Below are 17,943 nucleotides of genomic sequence, written 5' to 3' on the forward strand. Positions count from 1 at the left end.
TCTCAGATTATTTTAAGGCATCAAAAAAATGAGCCAGATCCAGCCGTCAACTGGACCACACTAAATAATAAGCTTGGTTGTATTAAAATTAGATGTGCGTTGCATTAAATGCAAGAATCATCTTTGGTGTGGTCCATTTGATAGTTGGATCTACTTCATTTTTTCTATTGATGCCTTAAATTAATCTGAGAAAAAGAATAGACGGCTTGGATGTACAGATACATCACGGTGGGCCCACCCACAGAACTGCCCCTTTGGAGATACCGACGGACGGGGGTAGTACGCGGGCGCGGATTGGATACTAACAAGGTCTGCATCCAAATCGCTACTGAAGTTACGTCACCAAGCTCTGTAGACCCCACCATGATGCATGTGTTGTATCCATACCGTCCAACCATTTTTAGAGATCTTTTTATGGCATTACAAAGAGAATGAGATAGATCTAAGGTTCAAGTGGACCCACCACATAAAACCATGGGAGCAGTCACACCCACCGTTGAAACATTTATAAGGCCCACCATGATGTATTTTTGACATCTAACCTATTCATAGGTTAACATAGAGATAGATGAAGTGAAAAAAAATATCTATCTTGATTGGAAACTATTGTGGCCCCTAAGAAGTTTTGAATGGTGGATGTCAATGTCCCCACTATTTTCTATGATGGGCTCCGTTTGAACTTTAGATCTATCTCATTCTCTTTGTAATACCATAAAACGATATCTAAAAATAGTTGGACGGTATGGATACAACACATGCATCATGGTGGAGTCTACAGAGCTTGGTGACGTCACTTCCGTAGAGATTTGGCTACTGACCTTGTCAGTATTCAATCCGCGCCCGTAGTACGCAATCCGCGTCCCGCACGGGGAAACGGATTGGCTATCCCCTACCACCGGCCAATGGCTGGTGGTTGGTGCTCTGCAGCCTCCTACCATGATGTATGTGTTTTATCCATGCCGTCCATATATTTCTCTAGATCATTTTAAGATACCAGACAAAAAATGAGGTATGTGCCAATCTCAAGTGGACCACATTACAGGAAAGCGTGTATAATGAACGTTGATCATTAAAAAATTTCTGGGGACTATAAAAGTTTTCGATCGAGCCGAGCTTTGTTTTTTGTCCTTCATCAGGTCTGTATGGCCTAATCAACGTATTTGATGTCAAATAAACAGTAGGCATTAGGAGGGTTTTAATGGTGGATATCCAATCACTATTATTTTTCTGTGGTGTGGTCCACCTGACATTTATATCCCTTTAATTTTTAAGGTCAAGCTATAAAATGGACTTTAAAATTTGATGAAGGGCATGGATGAAACACATACATCATGGTAGGGCCCACAGATCACCGACCACCAGCCATTGGCTGGGGGCAGGGGAATAGCCATTCCGGTTCCCTGTCCGGGCTACTCTCCGCGCAAAATGGAACTCGAACAGGATGGCGTATAAGCCGTACTGGGCCCGAGCATTGTATGACTCTTGCGTCTTGATATAAACTCACATGCCTCTCCTCGTCTGCCAAATCCCTCATCATCATCTCTCTCTTCTGAAGAGCTGCTTCAGAAGCTCCAATAGGAGAATATGGCGCTGAAATCCTTCGTAGATGTGGGGCCAGATTCCCATTTCCCTCTTGAAAACCTCCCGTACGGCGTGTTCAAGCCCTTGGAAGGCGGAGAACCCCGCCCCGGCGTTGCGATCGGCGACTTCGTCTTGGACCTCTCCGTGATTGCTGCTGCCGGTCTCTTCGATGGCCCGCTCCTCAAGAACTCCGATTGCTTCCTCCAGGTCTCATTTTCTCTTTCTTTACAATTCCCCACTTTTCTCTAACAAGAACAAAAACAGTACACAGTCGAGAAAAATTGATCTACGGTTCAGATTCAACAAATAGGCATGACCCACTCACGAACAAACGGGCCTGTTATTGGGTCTGGGCATGGGGTGGGCCCCACCTTTTGAATGGTCTAATCATACTCACAGGTGTTGTTTTTGAAGTGCTCAGTTTAGAATTTAGATTGACTCGATAATAATCACGATTCACAATTCACGAATGAAAATCTATGAAGACTCCCAAGTGTTGTAGCTTAGCAATTACTTGAGATTGTTAGAGTGGTGCGTTTGGTCGTCTTGTCAAATTGAATTGTGTTTATTTAATATAATAAAGTTGAAATAACTAAATTGTAATTTCCTCAGCATTCAATCTTGAAGAGCTAGGCTCCAAATTGTGAGTAATTTACTTTCAAGTCGAATTTGATAAAAAATTATAATTACAATTTGAGTTCTATTGCCTCAACATGAGTACTGGGAAACATCACTAAGTTTTGTCATTTCCTCTGGATGTAACTGAATGTTTGCAATTCAGTTCACTCGCGCATTCAAACGCAATCTTAACAAGTTACAATTCACAACTCCGAAGTAGCATTGTTAACGGGCCAGGCCAGGCCAGGCAGGCAGAGGCTTTTCCAAGTCTGACCCATGAGCTAAATACATGGGCCCAGGCCTGGCACAGCCTACTGAGTACCCAATCTGATAGTATTGAACAATTTGGATGGGGCTTGGCTATTTTGTTGGACCTGTAAGCATATCCAAGCCCAGGCCTTCATATCAGTTATCAGGCATCAGAACTTTTGATCTAGGACCAGCCTGCGGACTTTTAAGCTTCAGCACAGGTCCAGCCCGACCGATGTTCACACGTACTCATAAGTAGTTGGTGCTGTATGCGAATTAAATTTGTAGATAGTGAAATATTTGAATAAGAAGCTAAGCTGGCCCCAAACAGCTGGGACAAGGCTATGATGCTGATGATTTGATAAAAAAGAAGCTATTAAGTAATAAACCACTTCCCAGTCTCAACCACTGGATAAAAATGATAATGTAAGTTAGAATTAGAAGACCCAAATGTGTTATAGGGAGACCTTTGCTTGTGTTGTTGGCTCCTCTACCTTGATGAATTGCTGGTACTTGCTTTTCTTTAATGAATCGTTTTTGTGTTGCCAACTAGGAAAACAAGAAATATATTTAATCTTAAGAGGGATTATAGGATTGTCAGCTGAGGCTGCCCAATATACTCTGGTTTTCAGTTCTGACAAGTAGTCCCGTGTTTTGGTAATCAAGACCATTGGTTTGTTTCATCCTATTGTAGATGGACCATACCCCAAAAATCTTCTAGATTGTAAGATCCCAGGTTCCTAGCCACCAGTTAGGAAATTTTCAGTTACCACAGACCGTATATGTGTACTTGTGTAGGCCACCAATTGAAATGTTAGGATTCTCCTGTTGAGGATACTTTTGGGTCATTGTCCATCCTTTGTTGGGCACAACAGACCAATGGTCTGGATTACTGAACCATAGGCCCCAGTTGTCAGAACCAGAAGCCCAGTGCACTGTACAAAGCTTTGTGTCGAGGACGCTATGATTCCTATGACCTCCATGTAGGATTTAAAATGTTAAAATTGATAAAAAAAGATTTAAAATAATAAAAGAACTGAACTGGCTTGATGATCCTTGCTAAATATAAGGTTTCTTCATGTTCTGTGGTTGGGGCGCTGGAAATCAAAACATTCAAGTGGTTTGATGGGTACACATCATCTGTGCCTTACCACATAAGCAATATGCCCCACAGAGCCAAGCATTTCAGGTCTATCACTAATCGTCCATGCATGCCTCCAGTTTTATGCCTTAAATGCTTTCTTAATTTTTTTTATTTTTATTTTTCCCCTTCTCAAAATGGTATCCTTTACTTAAAATGTTGGTTGAATGCACTACTTAAACTCTTTAACTCTTTTTTTTTTTTTTTGAAAGATTTTGTGGTGGGTTTTGAACTCTTCACAAAACCTATGAAGATTCCCTTTATTTGGATAAATGGGTTCCCAACTTTCCAATTTTAGCATCATTCCCTTTGGGACATTACACTGATAGATTTCCTTCGTGACTATTTCTTGTAAATACTTTATATTGCCATTTTATTGAGGTATTAAGTTCGTAATGTGGCTCAACGTTGAGCTTAATGTTGTTCCTTCTCATACCAGCCTTCTCTTAACAAGTTCTTGGGAATGGGGCGACCTGCATGGACGGAGGCTCGCATGACGATGCAAAAGCTTTTGTCAGGTAGCATCTTCTTCCTAGAAAATATTTTTTTGTTTCCTAGGTGCATCATAAGAAAAAATTGAAGGTTAGCTGCATGAAATTCTGAAAGGCTTACGTGACCATTTTATTATTATACTTGGTCATCCATACACAAACTACAATACCCTTCATCAAGCCGAGAATGAAACTGTGGAAGCTTTTGCGCACAACGAGTAATCTATATTTCTCTCACCATTGCCGTCTCATCATCATCATCATCATCGTCGTCGTCGTTGTCATCATCATCATCATAATAGCAAACATAAATTACTAGTATGCCCGTGACTCAAATTCAGTTACTGCTTGAATCTTCTATTAAGGGATCGTTTGGATGCATGGAAGTCCAGATCTAGTGGAAGACTACATCCATGGAATTTCACTTTCCTGGAAGTGGGTTTATGTTGTCTGGTTAGCAACGTTAGAGTTCCGTGTAAGTCGCTGTTTTGTGCTTGGATGATAAAATACTCGAACTCGTCTTACTAGATTTGTTTCGTGCACACATGAGTTTTTTCCATGCATATGCGAGATTTGGGCCATGTAGTTCAATGTGAAGTGGTCAGTCACAAAATCTAGATTCACCCATGCATCAAGTTGGCCACGTGCTGACTTATTCAATGCCTTTGAGAAATTGAAGAAGCCATGAGTTGCACTTGTGCCGGAGATCTCCGCCCCTCATCACATAGGTCCTGCATTAAACATTCCCTGGCCCATAATCAAGTAATGTTCAGTTGTCATGTGGGCCACAGATGCATGTTGAATATAGATCATGACCATCCCCCCGTTGTGTTAGCCAACTTCAATTTGTTGAGACAAGGCTTAAATGATGATGATTATGATTTTTCTGAGGGGTTGGCAACAAAATTGCAATTTTAACTGGCCTTTGCATTGAAAGTGGTTAGCCTGGATCGTCTCATGGTGAGGTGGAAGGTTCATTACATTGACTGGCCTTTTCATGGACAACGATCGGTCTGGGTCATCAGTATACTCAATATCCACACAAATATATATGGAAAGAGCTTCAGATCATCCTCATTAGCTCTGCAATCTTCACACATCTGCTTACCAGTGTGTTTGTTTGTCTTATTTAAAAAGGAAAAAATAAAGGAAAAGAAGGAAAAAAGGAGGTAACTGCTCAATGAAAATCCAATGTGTTTTTCTCCAACTCATAATAATATACCAAAAAGGGTAATAATTCCAATGACAAACTTCAAACCAGAGAATGATATAACTCCTACAGCAATCAATATCCAAATCCCCAAATTTCTTTGATCTTTAAAAAAAGAAGAAGAAGAAGGATAATGGTAACTGTTTTTATTGATTGGCTGCAACGACAAATGTCAAAGCAGCAAAAAAATACAACCCGCCAGACCACCCATATTATGTCCTAGAGTCACAACCCAGACATGGAAGAAATTTCATAGACATTCACATTTACATCCGAACCCCCTGACATCCCGAATACCCATTCTATTACGTTTCATAGAAATTTCTTTGATCTTGTCTATCAATAAATCCAAAGAACAATAGTAGACAATCCCACAAATTCAAAATCCAAAAGCTAAGAGTAGATCAAGATGCTTCCATTAAAAAAAGAGTGGAAGGCATCAATACAAAACAAAAAAAGCAACAATGAATTATTGATCAGATCATTACCTCAAATCAATGATCTCCGCATTGACTTTTGTTGATTGGTTGGAGAAAAGGGTCAAATCTCATTAAGGAATCCACGATCCCTTAGGGGTTGTTTGAATGCCAGTAAAATCCTTAGTTGTAAAAGGGTTTATCGGTGAATACTTTACAGGTAGGTGTTCGGATGGCAAAATTTGCCTTTAAACTCCCCTCTTTTCTCCAGGCAAATATGTTTTAGATTATAGGTAAAAAGCGTTTACACCTCAAAATGCATTATACATAACAAAGCACAGTGGTTAATACACACGCTTGTTGTTTGGGGCCCACCATGATGTGTAGAGTGCATCCAATCCGTCCATCATATGCATCCCTTGATGCTTTCCTACAACAGGGGGGGGGGGTGGGGGGTCCTAGGTTGTGTTTGGGGCCGCAGTGATTGGTGTATGCCATCTATGCTCTTCTAGGGCCTAAAGAAAATCAAGCCCTTTTTATGTGATTTGAAGATTTTGGTGGGAATTACTGCTCTGAGTGCTATGTGGTTTGAATACCAACTTTATACATTATGAACGCTTGACGAGTTAGCCAAACAAATAAGCTGTTTACCTATAAACACTTTACCACTTGACAGTTGTGTTGCATGTGAGAGACTGGGCGTGCATGTAACAATTGTGTTGGGGTTGAATACCGGGCAAATCGTTTTGGCATGTGAGTGGTGTCAATTGGAGCCTCTGCAATGGCTGGTTCCAAGAGCTTGGGTAAAAGAAGAAGGTATTTGTTATGTGGTCATATTAGAGGAGAAAATAACATATCATTGAAAATTTACAAGTGAATAGGTGTAGGGAGGTATTTCCACACGATGTTGTATTACAACCATCTTGATCGTTGATACTCCAATCTTGATCCTCTCCATCCTGATCATTCTCTTTCTTCCGATCTAGCATGTTTCGATGATCGGGAACTTGAGATAAATGAGATTCTGAGGGAGACCTAAGCTGATGCAGGACAATTAACCACTTGCTCTAAAAGCTTGACCTGTTAGAGCATGGCGAATCAATCCCTTTATCTCATGGGTTAAGACCTCGGTCAAACCCCTCTCGTGGGCCCTAAATCACGTGGGTACCGCCTCATATGGGCCACCCGCCTCACATGGACCGCCCATCCCGAGTGTGCCCTTGCATCCCACAGGCAACCCCACTTGAGCCCGGTGTGAAATGCTCCTGCATTATAAGCTCTCGATGTTAAAGAGGAAAGTGGTGTCCCTTTGGATGCCGAGCGTTTATCCAAAGCTAAGTTATCTGCTAACTTTCTCGCTAGGGTTAAGGAAGAAGAGATGAAATGGCATTAGCAATCATGCACGACTTGGCTTATAGAGTGAGATAAAAATACCTAAGTTTTTTCATGGGATCGCTAGTGCGGGAGCTAGAGCTAAGTTCATCTCTTCTCTCTTAATTAATCCTAGTCAGTTTAGCGATAAAGATTCTATTTGTCATTCTATAGTTAAGTTCTATTCGGATTACTATTGAGTGAATAGTGGGATAGGTCTTCTTTGGATAATTTAGATTTTGATTCTCTTCCTCCTGAGATGGCTCCCAACTTGGAGTTGCCCATTCGGTTGGAAGAAATCAAAGATGTTGAGCTTGGCTGAGATAAAGCTCCTAGCCCGGATGGGTTCCCCTTAGCTTAAAAAAAAAAAAGCTTTTTAGGACTTGGTAAAGCTGAATCTCTTTGCCTTTGCTTTAGAATTCTTTGAATCTTCCAAGATTCCCTCGGAGTTAGGTTGCACTTTTTTAACCCTTATCCCAAATGTCTCTGGCGCGGATTGCCCATCTAATTTCTGACCCATTAGTTTGATCGGAAGCCCATATAAGATCAGTTCTAAAGTTTTGAGTTAAAGGCTGGGGGGGATTTTGTTTAGTATTATTTATCATTTCCAAAGCTCTTTTATCTTAGGCAGGTAGATCATTGAAGTGCGCTTATAGCCCATGAAATGAATGCTTGGATTCCTGATATAAGTCTAGTGTCAGAGGGGTGGTCCTCAAATTAGATTTAGAGAAAGCTTATAACCATGTTGCCCAGTCTTTTTTGGACCATCTCCTTGGGAGGATGGGTTTTGGTTTGAGATAGAGACGCTGGATGTACTGTTGCATATCCTTGCCTTCCTTTTCGGTTCTAATCAATGGTTCCTCCTTTAGTTTCTTTAAATCTTCACGGGGGTTGTGGTAAGGAGACACCCTCTCGCCTTTTCTCTTTGTAATAGTGTCTAAAGCTTTCAATAGAATGTTATCTCAGGGTAAGGTTTTGGGTTGTTTAGAGGTTTCACTGTTCCAAACTTTCCTAGCTCTATCAGCCACCTCCAATTCATAGATGAGACCATCCTTTTTTGTGAAGCTAGGGAGTCCTCTGTTGCAAATCTTAGGGTTCGATATCTAAGTTGGTAATCCTGGGGATTCATTTAGCTCAGGAAGAGACTTCTAGTTTTGTTGAGGTCTTTGGCTTTAAGGTAGGATGTTTCCCTTCATCTTACCTGGGTCTTCCCCTATGTGTGGGGGCAAACCTGCGCTTCACCTCTAGGATAAAATTGCTGAAAGGATAAAAAGGAAACTAAGTCCTCGGAAGAGCAAATTGCTCTTTTTACTGGGTAGGCTTACTCTCAGTAAAGCCTCTCTTTCTAACCTCCCTTTGTATTTCCTATCCTTATTCAAATGCCCTAAATCAGTCTTTGATCGGGTTGATAAACTTAGGAGGGATGTCCTGTTGCAGGGGGTGTTTTAAATGGTAAATTCACATCCTAAATTGGAAGGATGCCTATTGTCCTATTGATGAAGGTGGAGCGAGAATTAGGTCGTTGAATCTTCTGAATTCTGCGCTCTTGGGAAAATGGGTTTGGAGGTTTGGAGTTGAGGATGATAGTCTTCAAAGGAAGTTAATCCTTGCTAAATACGGGACTGACGATATGGGTTGGTGGACTAAAGCTTCTTCACTTTATCAGGCTTCGTTCATTTGGAAAGCAATTGCTCAGGTGACCCTTAAGGTCATTGATGGTTACAGTTATGTGGTTGGAGAGGGATCAAGAACTAGGTTTTGGAATGATATTTGGTGAGGGGACTCCCCGTTGAGATTGTCTTTCCTGAACTTAGCTAATTTGTGTCCCTATGCTTGGGGTCACTGTGGCCAACTGCTTCTCTTTTATCGAGGGTTGGGGTGTGTGGTGCCCCCCTTATTGTAGGAAATTAAATAACGATGAATTCGATGACCTACTATGTCTTTTATCCCTATTGCAGGGTCTCTCACTGAACCTTGAAGTCAAGGATTCTCTAGTCTGGCATTTTAACAAATCTAGAAAGTTCTTGGTTCGAGCTCTTTTTCATTTTCTCTCTCAGCTGAATCGAGTTAGAAGCACTTCTTCACATCAGGGACCTGATTTTATGGGGATCCCCCTAAGATACCAGCGTTTACTAGGGTTGTGGGGAGAAGAAAAATCCTTACAATTGACAATTGTCAGAAGAGAGGGATGATCTTCCCTAATTCTTGCCCATTGTGTTTGGATGTGGAAGAGTTTGTTCATCATCTCTTCATTCACCGTGCCTTCACTGGAGTTGTTTGGTATGGTATTTTTCGATCTTTGGGCATGATGAGGGTGATGTCGGAATTGATGGAATCCCGTTTTAGTCATGGCACGGTGACTGGGGAGGTTGTATGGGTTCTCGGAAGTGGAGGCTCTCCTTATTGGCTTCCTTGTGGTCGATATGGCTCGAAAGAAAAAAATTGGATATATCGGAACCAATCAGTGTCTGTGGATTTGGTTTTTATTCAGGTGAGGAATCTAGTGTTTGAGTAGCATTAACTCAAGTGTTTGGGTTGGGGGAGCATTTTGGCTCTTTCTTGTATCTAGTGTTTTTTTTTTTTTTTTTTTGTTTATTTTGTTTTTTCCCTGTTTTTCTTTGTTTTCTTTGTTTTGTTTTGTTTTTTTTCTTTGGTGTTTTTGCCTTAATAATATTGCATCATCTTTTTTAAAAAAAACCATGCTCAGTTTGTTACTAGTAATGTTTCAATTGGATTTCCCTGATCTCAGATTCATCCACAGGTCCTTTATTTGTTTTGAATGCCAAAACTGGAACCCACTTCTTAGCGCCCAAACATGTCTTCTTCATCCAAGTAACTCATTACCGTCACTGCCACTCAACCTCAATTAGATCTCGAATCCCTCCATTGGCAATGTGTTTTCGATCTCCAATCAATCATCTTCATCCAAAACTAACAATCGATCAACATCATACCATCGATGCCGTTTTCTGGCAAATCTCTGATTGCTGGAATTGGAATCTTCTAGCATCGTCATTGGCAAATGTTTGTTGCTTGTCCCTGCAAGTATCATCTATGCGGGGCTTGCAAGCATGGACACCATCACTAAACACCCACTAGACCACTCATCACGCACCCTTGTCTTCGGTTTTTGCTTGCTGTCTTAACTCACGTTTGAATAATAATTGATGCCCAGATCTCCATTGTCCATATTTGTGAATTGGGTTGGTGATCTCTACTTTAATCCTCTGTGAACCTTCTTCAACCAGTTCGCTTCGTCATCTCCCCTACAAACTCTTTGCTTCAATAACCTTTTGCATCAGATCTCCATCACCAAACTCTACCATGATCTGTTGCTAATCTCTGTTTTCACCATTCACGATCAACCCTCTTTATATTTTGTTTTTGGGGCAATCAAGATTTGAGAAGAACAACGAGCCCATAGCCCTCCTCCGACCAGTGTTTTTAGTATCTCGCGATATCACCTTAATATCCCACGATATATCTGTTATCCCAGCTGGGCGATATGAAACCTAACTTTAATATCCATTTTTCATTGTATCGTGCAATACATTGCACGATATCGCGATATCGTGCTATATATCCACTCCCCTTTTATAAATTCTTAATGTATCGTGTGGTATATCGGTATCGAGTGCGATATTGAAAGGGACAGAAGGAAACCGACATTGTTTTGTTTGGAAAATCCTAAAAAAATCACAAAAAATTGAATATATTATTATTATTATTTATTTATTAATATTTTATTTTTTTGCACAAAAAAATAAATAAATCCTATTATAAGGTGATTTTGACCAATCTACTCTAGTTTGTTGGAAGAAAATCTTTGAAATTTTTCTGAAATCGATAGGAAGCTTCTTGGGGATGGATTCTAAAAGGTGTGCATTTTTGAGTTTTGATTCCCCCCCCCCTATGTTGTAAATAGTGTCAAATGGTAAAAAATAATAATTTAAGTCCATGCTTCTTCATATTTTGCATGAAAAATTATGGATTTGGAGTCTTGATTTCGAGATTTGGGGGAGATGGGCTGAGTTGTGGAAAATTGGAGAAAAATAAAAAAATTCCTAAATTTTCTCAAATCAATTTCAATCTTAATGTTCAAACACGTAATCAAACATGTATTTAACCTGATCTACACATTCTTGGCAATTTGTGGATTTTTCAGGAAAAAGTAATTTTTTAATTAAAAAATGTTAACTTTTTTTTTTTTTCCTTTCGAAATCTATAGGTATATTTCTAGTTTTCTACTTCTTTTGTTTTGAATATAAGGCTTGTGTTTCCATACATGTCTTCTTACATTTATAAATTTTATTAATTAACTTTGAATATAGCGCATCATTTTAGTCAGACAACGCATAGCTTTATACAAAAGAAACCTATTATGTGTACTCGTTGTTTGTGATTTTATTATTATTATTATAAATTCCTATGTGTGTATTGGTGTCTTTTTATCAATCCCTGAAGTTTCATTAAAAAAATCGACCAATTTCCCAATGTTTTCCCATGTTTCCCAACAACAACGATAAATTACGCAATAATGATACGGAAAACATTGCCTCCAACAAGCAACACATCATTCTTTCCCTGGCAACTCGTCCTATAAATCAACATCCTCTTTGGCTAGATCTGCACTTTCTGCAATCCTCTGCACCTATTTCCGGCAATTGATTCTTTCCAATTCTTCTGACCATACATTACCCAATCTCCAACATCTTCTCTGTCAACAGCACCACCACTTTCACAACCCTGGTCACAGGCCACAGTATTTGTTGTGGTGCCCACAATCCTGCACCTAACAACATTGATGGTCTATTCGTCGAGTATGGTTGTCTTATTGTAATTAGTCCTCATTACCACCATCGTTGCTTTGAACCCTACCCACCGTTGGCATTCAGATCTGCACTCATCCCCATTCCCTAGTGTCAAGCAGGACTATGTTCATCATCTCTGGCACCAATCTTGAATCTACAAGTGGGAAACAAGTTGGATGAGCCAGATCTATACCCATATTAAAAATTTAAATTCTTACATAGAAGGGCTGTGAGCATTCTCTCTTGTTTCTCATTTCAGTCAGAACAAAACACAGGCACAAAAAACTTGCATATTTTCTCCAACACTACAAATCTCTTTGCATTTTGGAGGTCATGTTGGTAGTTTGCAGGAGCATGAAATTATCTTAGCAACAATTTAGTTTAGACATTGTTTTGTGGTGTAAGTTCACCACAAGCTTTATTTTGATGCTATGAGATCACCACCATTTGCTTTTGATTTTGGTGTGTGTCTTCCACAATTTGCAAGTGCTTTCAACTCTTGCTGGTTGTCTTTGTCAATTCTAACCCTCTTCCAGCCCATTGCTGCCTCAATATGCCTGCCACAATCATCATCCCTGATAGTTTGAATCTGAACTCCGGTTGTCATTGGATCACCAGATCTCCAAACATGAACCATTTCACACCTGAAAGTACTGTTCACTCGAACTACATTGGACCTGAAGCAGTTGTTAGTTGCTATTTGTGAAACCCAACTCAACACTTTGGCCCTGGCTCCCTGTGATCACCGATTTGGCGGTTGCCTGCATCTGAATTTGGTTTGCTGATTTGCTGGTTACCTCCCTCTGAATTCGGATCTCTGGTTTGCCAGTTAACTGCGTCTGAATTCAGATTTGATCTCTTGATAAGATCATCTGTTCATTGATTGGGTTGCTGCCAATTGATCGGATTCCTGCCTATGGATCTTATCTTTGATTCACCATTTGCCCCATTGTTCTGATGTTCACCATCAATGTCACTGCCAGTTACCAATCTGATTGGGGGTGGGATACTGTTTGCATACAGTACCACTGTACATGCAGCTGTACCTACTTCGATAGGAAAGCAGATCATTGCATACTGATGTATTGTATATTGATTAGCTGTTATATCTAGTGGTTAGGTTGTATATATCTTGATTGATTGATGCAATTGACAAGCAAGCTAGAGGCTTGCTAGAATACAACCCAATTTATTACAATAGGATATGTCCAGACTAGCCGTTAGATTTGGTTTGTTTCACCCAACTGTTTGTCATACGGCTCCTCTTGGATGAGGGATGCTCCAAACAACTCTTAGATTGAATATAGGCTATGGTGACTGTCCATATTCAAGCGAAAGAGCCAACTTACCAAAGGGTTAAAACAATCTTAAAATCTTTTATTTGTTGTCTATTGACCATACAAAGTGGGACTCATCATATAAATGGTTTAGATTATTGGAAGATGATGCAGATTCGAAGGCAAAAGTCCTGATGTATCTTATTGCTTTATGTTGGGATGTTCACAATGTAACCTCATTTAACAAATTTCTCATCACTTGTCAAAATTAAAAACTAAAGAAGAGAGAGATGAAGGAAATTTCTTAATTTCTAGCAAGGATGAAAACTCATTAAGTCTTTTATAATTCTAGCCTAAAATTACCAACTCCGTTCTCCATGCAGCTGGAGAGCCAACTTTACGTGATAATGCAAATTTGAGGGAGAAATCACTCTTGCCAATGGTATGACATTTTGATGACCCTGCTTATAGCATATATTTAGAGTTACATTTTTGTAACGCCGATTGTGCATTTGACTAAGCAGGACAAGGTTCAAATGCTTCTGCCTATTACAATAGGGGATTACACAGACTTCTTTTGCTCCATGCATCATGCAAAGAATTGTGGGACCATATTCCGCGGACCGGAGAACCCAATTTCGCCAAACTGGTATGATCATTTTGAAGTCTATATGTGAATTATAATTAATTGGTTCACTGCAGATAACATGTGGGTTTACAGATGCACATAATGCATAAAGAACTTAAGTTGTGTAGATGCCTGATGCATGACACTAATGAGTGCTGATTTCACTGTTTATTAACTTCTGAATCAATAATATGAAGTAAAAGCTGACCAATTTCCAGTCTACTGTGAGCCACTTGGCATTCAGGAAGACCTTGTTTGATGGGATTGATTGATCCTTAACAATTTTGCTGTTAGGCTCATGCCAAATCAACTGCAGAACAGCTAGAAGAACAAGCCTCCATAATGTTCTATTTCTCCTTCCTCTTATGCCGAATGACCACGTGATGAAGAACTTCCCAATTGAACAAGGCATTACCCAAGCAACACTAGATAAGCTGAAGAAATTTCACCAGATCATAAATCTGCAATGGAAGAAAAGATGATCCACAGTTTCTGCATCTCAGATAAAATACAACCATTTGGAATTATCATTTGTCTACTCCTTAAGAATAGCAAGAGAAAGATACACCAATGAAGAAAGAGTCGAGGTTCTTATGTCAAATGATCTTCCTGTCAAGATAGTCGGCAAACCTCACTGGTCTCTCACACAACCCATTATGTTTTGGTATATTGACGAGTTGTGGTAAACCCACATGCTTGTACAGCCCTGTCCTAGTGCAAGTGCACATCTTGTGTGGTATTCATGTGTGGTGTTCAAGCAATGCATCTAGTGGACCACAATGTGTAGATATTTTCCATCCTCAAAATCTAGCAGGTGGGCCACAGTGTATAAAACAAATGAAGGGGTAGAAACAAAAAAACTTATTTTCTCCTTTCACTTGTTTCATTTGTTGTGGCCAATGTGATGAGTGGACATGCCCGATTCTTACTTCTAGTCAGGATATCTACATTTTCTTGCCACCTAATCGTCTACTTGGATCTTGTATGGTTTTATCATTTTGGCACATGGACTGACCTATAAATGATGATGGTGGCTCATATTATCGATGTCACATTGTACTGATATGAAACGTTGGGTGTTTAGCAAAAATCCTATGGATTGTTGATACGTGCCGATGTATCTGCTATATTTCCTGTGATATCTGCAAAATTTCCCATGACCATGCCCCCTAGGACCGAGAGTTCAATCCTTCATTCTGTAGGAATGTTTTCTTCTTTATGTTTCTACTTGAATAAGTTAGAAGATTTCTGGAAATTAATTCCACTATCCATTATTGGAAAGTTTATTCTCTACTTATGGCAATTAAGGGGGAATCGTGAATTGATAACTGGTACGTATACTTTTCCCCTCAATTTAAGTTCAATCCCTCACCTATAAAAAGAAAAGAAAAAGTTCACTCTCTCCTCTCTTTGCTACATCACAAGGGTGACAATTTGATTGATTAAGAGGGGTGTTGGCGATTACATTTACCTCCTTTTGACATGGGCAAACAGAATGTCTGTCCATATGCTAAATCCCGTATTTTATCAAACATAATAGACAATATAATGGCTGGGTAACTCCATGTGGGTATGAGACCAAGGTATATTTTGGTTCTTTTTAGCTTCTGAGTGTATTGTTTATGTTTTATTGCTGTTATGACTTTTGAATGATGAGACCTAGTTTTGGATAATTACATCACTTATGGCATGACACAGTTTTGCCTGGTAAACAATAGAATACTATTACATGCACACATGCACGCACTAATGGGTTGAGTTCTAAATGTGTAATCTGGTGTCTTTTAATATCTCCTAAAGTTTCACTGAAAAATTCCACCATTTTCCTTAAGTTTGCCCAATATTTCCCTCAGATTGGCATGCATTACAAGATACGTGTGATATTTCCAGAGGGTGTGATACATAGTGCAATATTGAATTATGGATACATCAAACATTGGTGGGCTTACAAAACTCTGTATTTATTTCAGTTTGGTTATTTTTGGACTCATTATAGGATGTCCTAAGAGCGGCTTTGTGTTCTCAGGAACTCTTGCCAGCATCATAATTTTTCTTCGTGAAATGAAGCCACACACACACGTGTGTGTGTGTTGAGTTCTAAATGTGTAATCTGGTGTCTTTTAGTATCTCCTGAAGATTCGCTGAAAAATTCCACCATTTTCCTTAAGTTTGCCCAATATTTCCCTCAGATTGGGATGCATTGCGAGATACGTATTATTTTTTCCTAAGGGTGCAATATTGAATTATTGATACATCAAACATTGGTGGGCTTAGCAAACTCTGTATTTATTTCAGTTTAGGTATTTTTGGACTCATTAGGATGTCCTAAGAGTGTCCTTGTGTTCTCATTGTTCTCAGGAACTCTTGCCAGCATCATAAATTTGCTTCGTGAAATGAAGCTGGCATGCAGATCTTTAAAGCACTTCAATTATTTGGATCTTTTATAAATATGTAGAGTTGCAATCAGCTTGTGGCAATCTCCTAGGAGACACTGATGGTTGACAATCACGCCGTAGTTGAACTCTAGTAAGTTGTGAGCCGTTGTGTGCTGATCTTTCCTTGCTGTTGTTTGTGATTTTTTTTCTTCTTCGATCGGTGGACTTGTTTGTAAAGTTTTATTTTTTGATATCTAAATTTGATCCATTCATGACGGGTTGAATTGAATGGCTTCCAGAAGAGGAGGCTTCTGAAAGTCTTTCTTCTAGTATTGGTGTTTCTGGAATACTGACTTATTGAATTCATCTTCCAAGCTTGTGGACTCTGGCCCTTCCATTCTCAGCCTTGTAGTAACAGTTTTTTGGTTATGAAGCCCATTTAGGTTTTTTTCTTCGCACATAACAGATACACATAAAACTTTTGAATATTTTTACTACTGTGTTTGGCCAAAAGTTCCCCACTCTAGTGCTAACACTGCCCCCTGTTTTGCTTCTAATGCTTTTTGTTGTGAAAACTGCTCTTGATTCTGTCAGTGGCTCATTTTGTCAAGCATTGTCCTTGGTATGCCTCTGCAATCCTAAATAACTCCCATCCATTCAAAAACATCCTTTTATCTCCATCTACAAAGTGTCAAGTACATTCTGATGGATGAGAAACAAAAATTGCCCGCTGTTAGAGTCAAACTCTTTAGGTGTGGTCCACATGAAGCATGCACATAGCCCTTTTGGGCAGTTTTTAGGAATTGCTGAAATCTTCGATCCTGAAATCTCTCTCCCAACTACATGACTGTCCTAATCAATTCATTTATCAGGAAACCTAATAAGTCCATCTATTTTTTGGTCTCCTTGATGGGCAAGCGACTAAGCATCTAAGAGTAAGGAGAGGACTTTCAACCTCTCACTTTATGCTCATTATGTGAGGTGTGCTCCGCATCATATGCTTGCCCATTGCAAGAGAGAAATAGAGAGAGGGTGAGACCGGGAGGAGATCCAAGCCATTGAACATGGTTGGCATGGTCATCCTCTGAATTTCATAATCCAAGGAGTGGGTATGGATTATCAAACGCATGGCTCAAGCTTGATATGCATTAGATCCTTGTCTTTCATGTGGTATTGTTCACAGGTTTCAATTTGATTAAACCTGTGTGCGTTTCCGTTCTGTCACCAGGATTGAAAAGTTAATCGGGTTCTGGAGTATATGTTTACACTTAGTGTCAGTGGTGAAGGTGGTGCTTCGAATTGACGTGTTGGGAAATTGGATTTTGCATAGTGAATGTAAATGCATCATGAATGCTCATGAAGAGCCATTTGTGATTCTATTTATTTTAATCAAGCTTCGAGATGTTTTTATGCCTCTTGTTTTCATTTACTTGTATTTTGTTTCATTCAGCTATTGTCATTTATCTTTTATGCACTTGCTCGAATTGTTATGGATATCACTTTTACTGTCTCTCCTGTCCTCGATACAGTTTTTGTTCATGTTTTTATCCATCAAACTTGAGAATGAGGCAAACATTGATCGTATGATGGGTTTTGCATCATGTTTTTTCACGTTTCAGGTTCCACCTTCCTATTGCGTATCATGGACGAGCATCCTCAATAGTTATCTCTGGAACAGATATTATTCGACCTAGGTAAGAGATTTTCATTTATTTTATGTGTCCGATTGTATTTTCTCACTGTATTTTCATTTAATATAAAGAGTGTTTCATGAT

The 17,943-nt window shown here is 39.5% G+C and overlaps 1 protein-coding gene across 2 annotated transcripts in view; it reads left to right on the forward strand.

The window, feature by feature from the left end:
- Nucleotides 1-1,500: 1,500 nt before the first annotated feature.
- Nucleotides 1,501-17,943, forward strand: part of LOC131228660 (fumarylacetoacetase) — a 50,628-nt gene continuing 34,185 nt past the window's right edge. The window contains exons 1-5 of one of the 2 annotated variants that reach the window (XM_058224477.1): nucleotides 1,501-1,788; nucleotides 4,029-4,107; nucleotides 13,549-13,607; nucleotides 13,690-13,814; nucleotides 17,788-17,862. In XM_058224477.1, the coding sequence (XP_058080460.1) occupies nucleotides 1,585-1,788; nucleotides 4,029-4,107; nucleotides 13,549-13,607; nucleotides 13,690-13,814; nucleotides 17,788-17,862 (542 nt within the window). In that variant the 5' untranslated portion in view covers nucleotides 1,501-1,584. The remainder of the gene's footprint in view (nucleotides 1,789-4,028; nucleotides 4,108-13,548; nucleotides 13,608-13,689; nucleotides 13,815-17,787; nucleotides 17,863-17,943) is intronic. The other variant, XM_058224476.1, reaches the window with a different exon arrangement.

Source organism: Magnolia sinica, chromosome 16, assembly GCF_029962835.1.
Source record: "Magnolia sinica isolate HGM2019 chromosome 16, MsV1, whole genome shotgun sequence".
Taxonomy (NCBI): domain Eukaryota; kingdom Viridiplantae; phylum Streptophyta; class Magnoliopsida; order Magnoliales; family Magnoliaceae; genus Magnolia; species Magnolia sinica.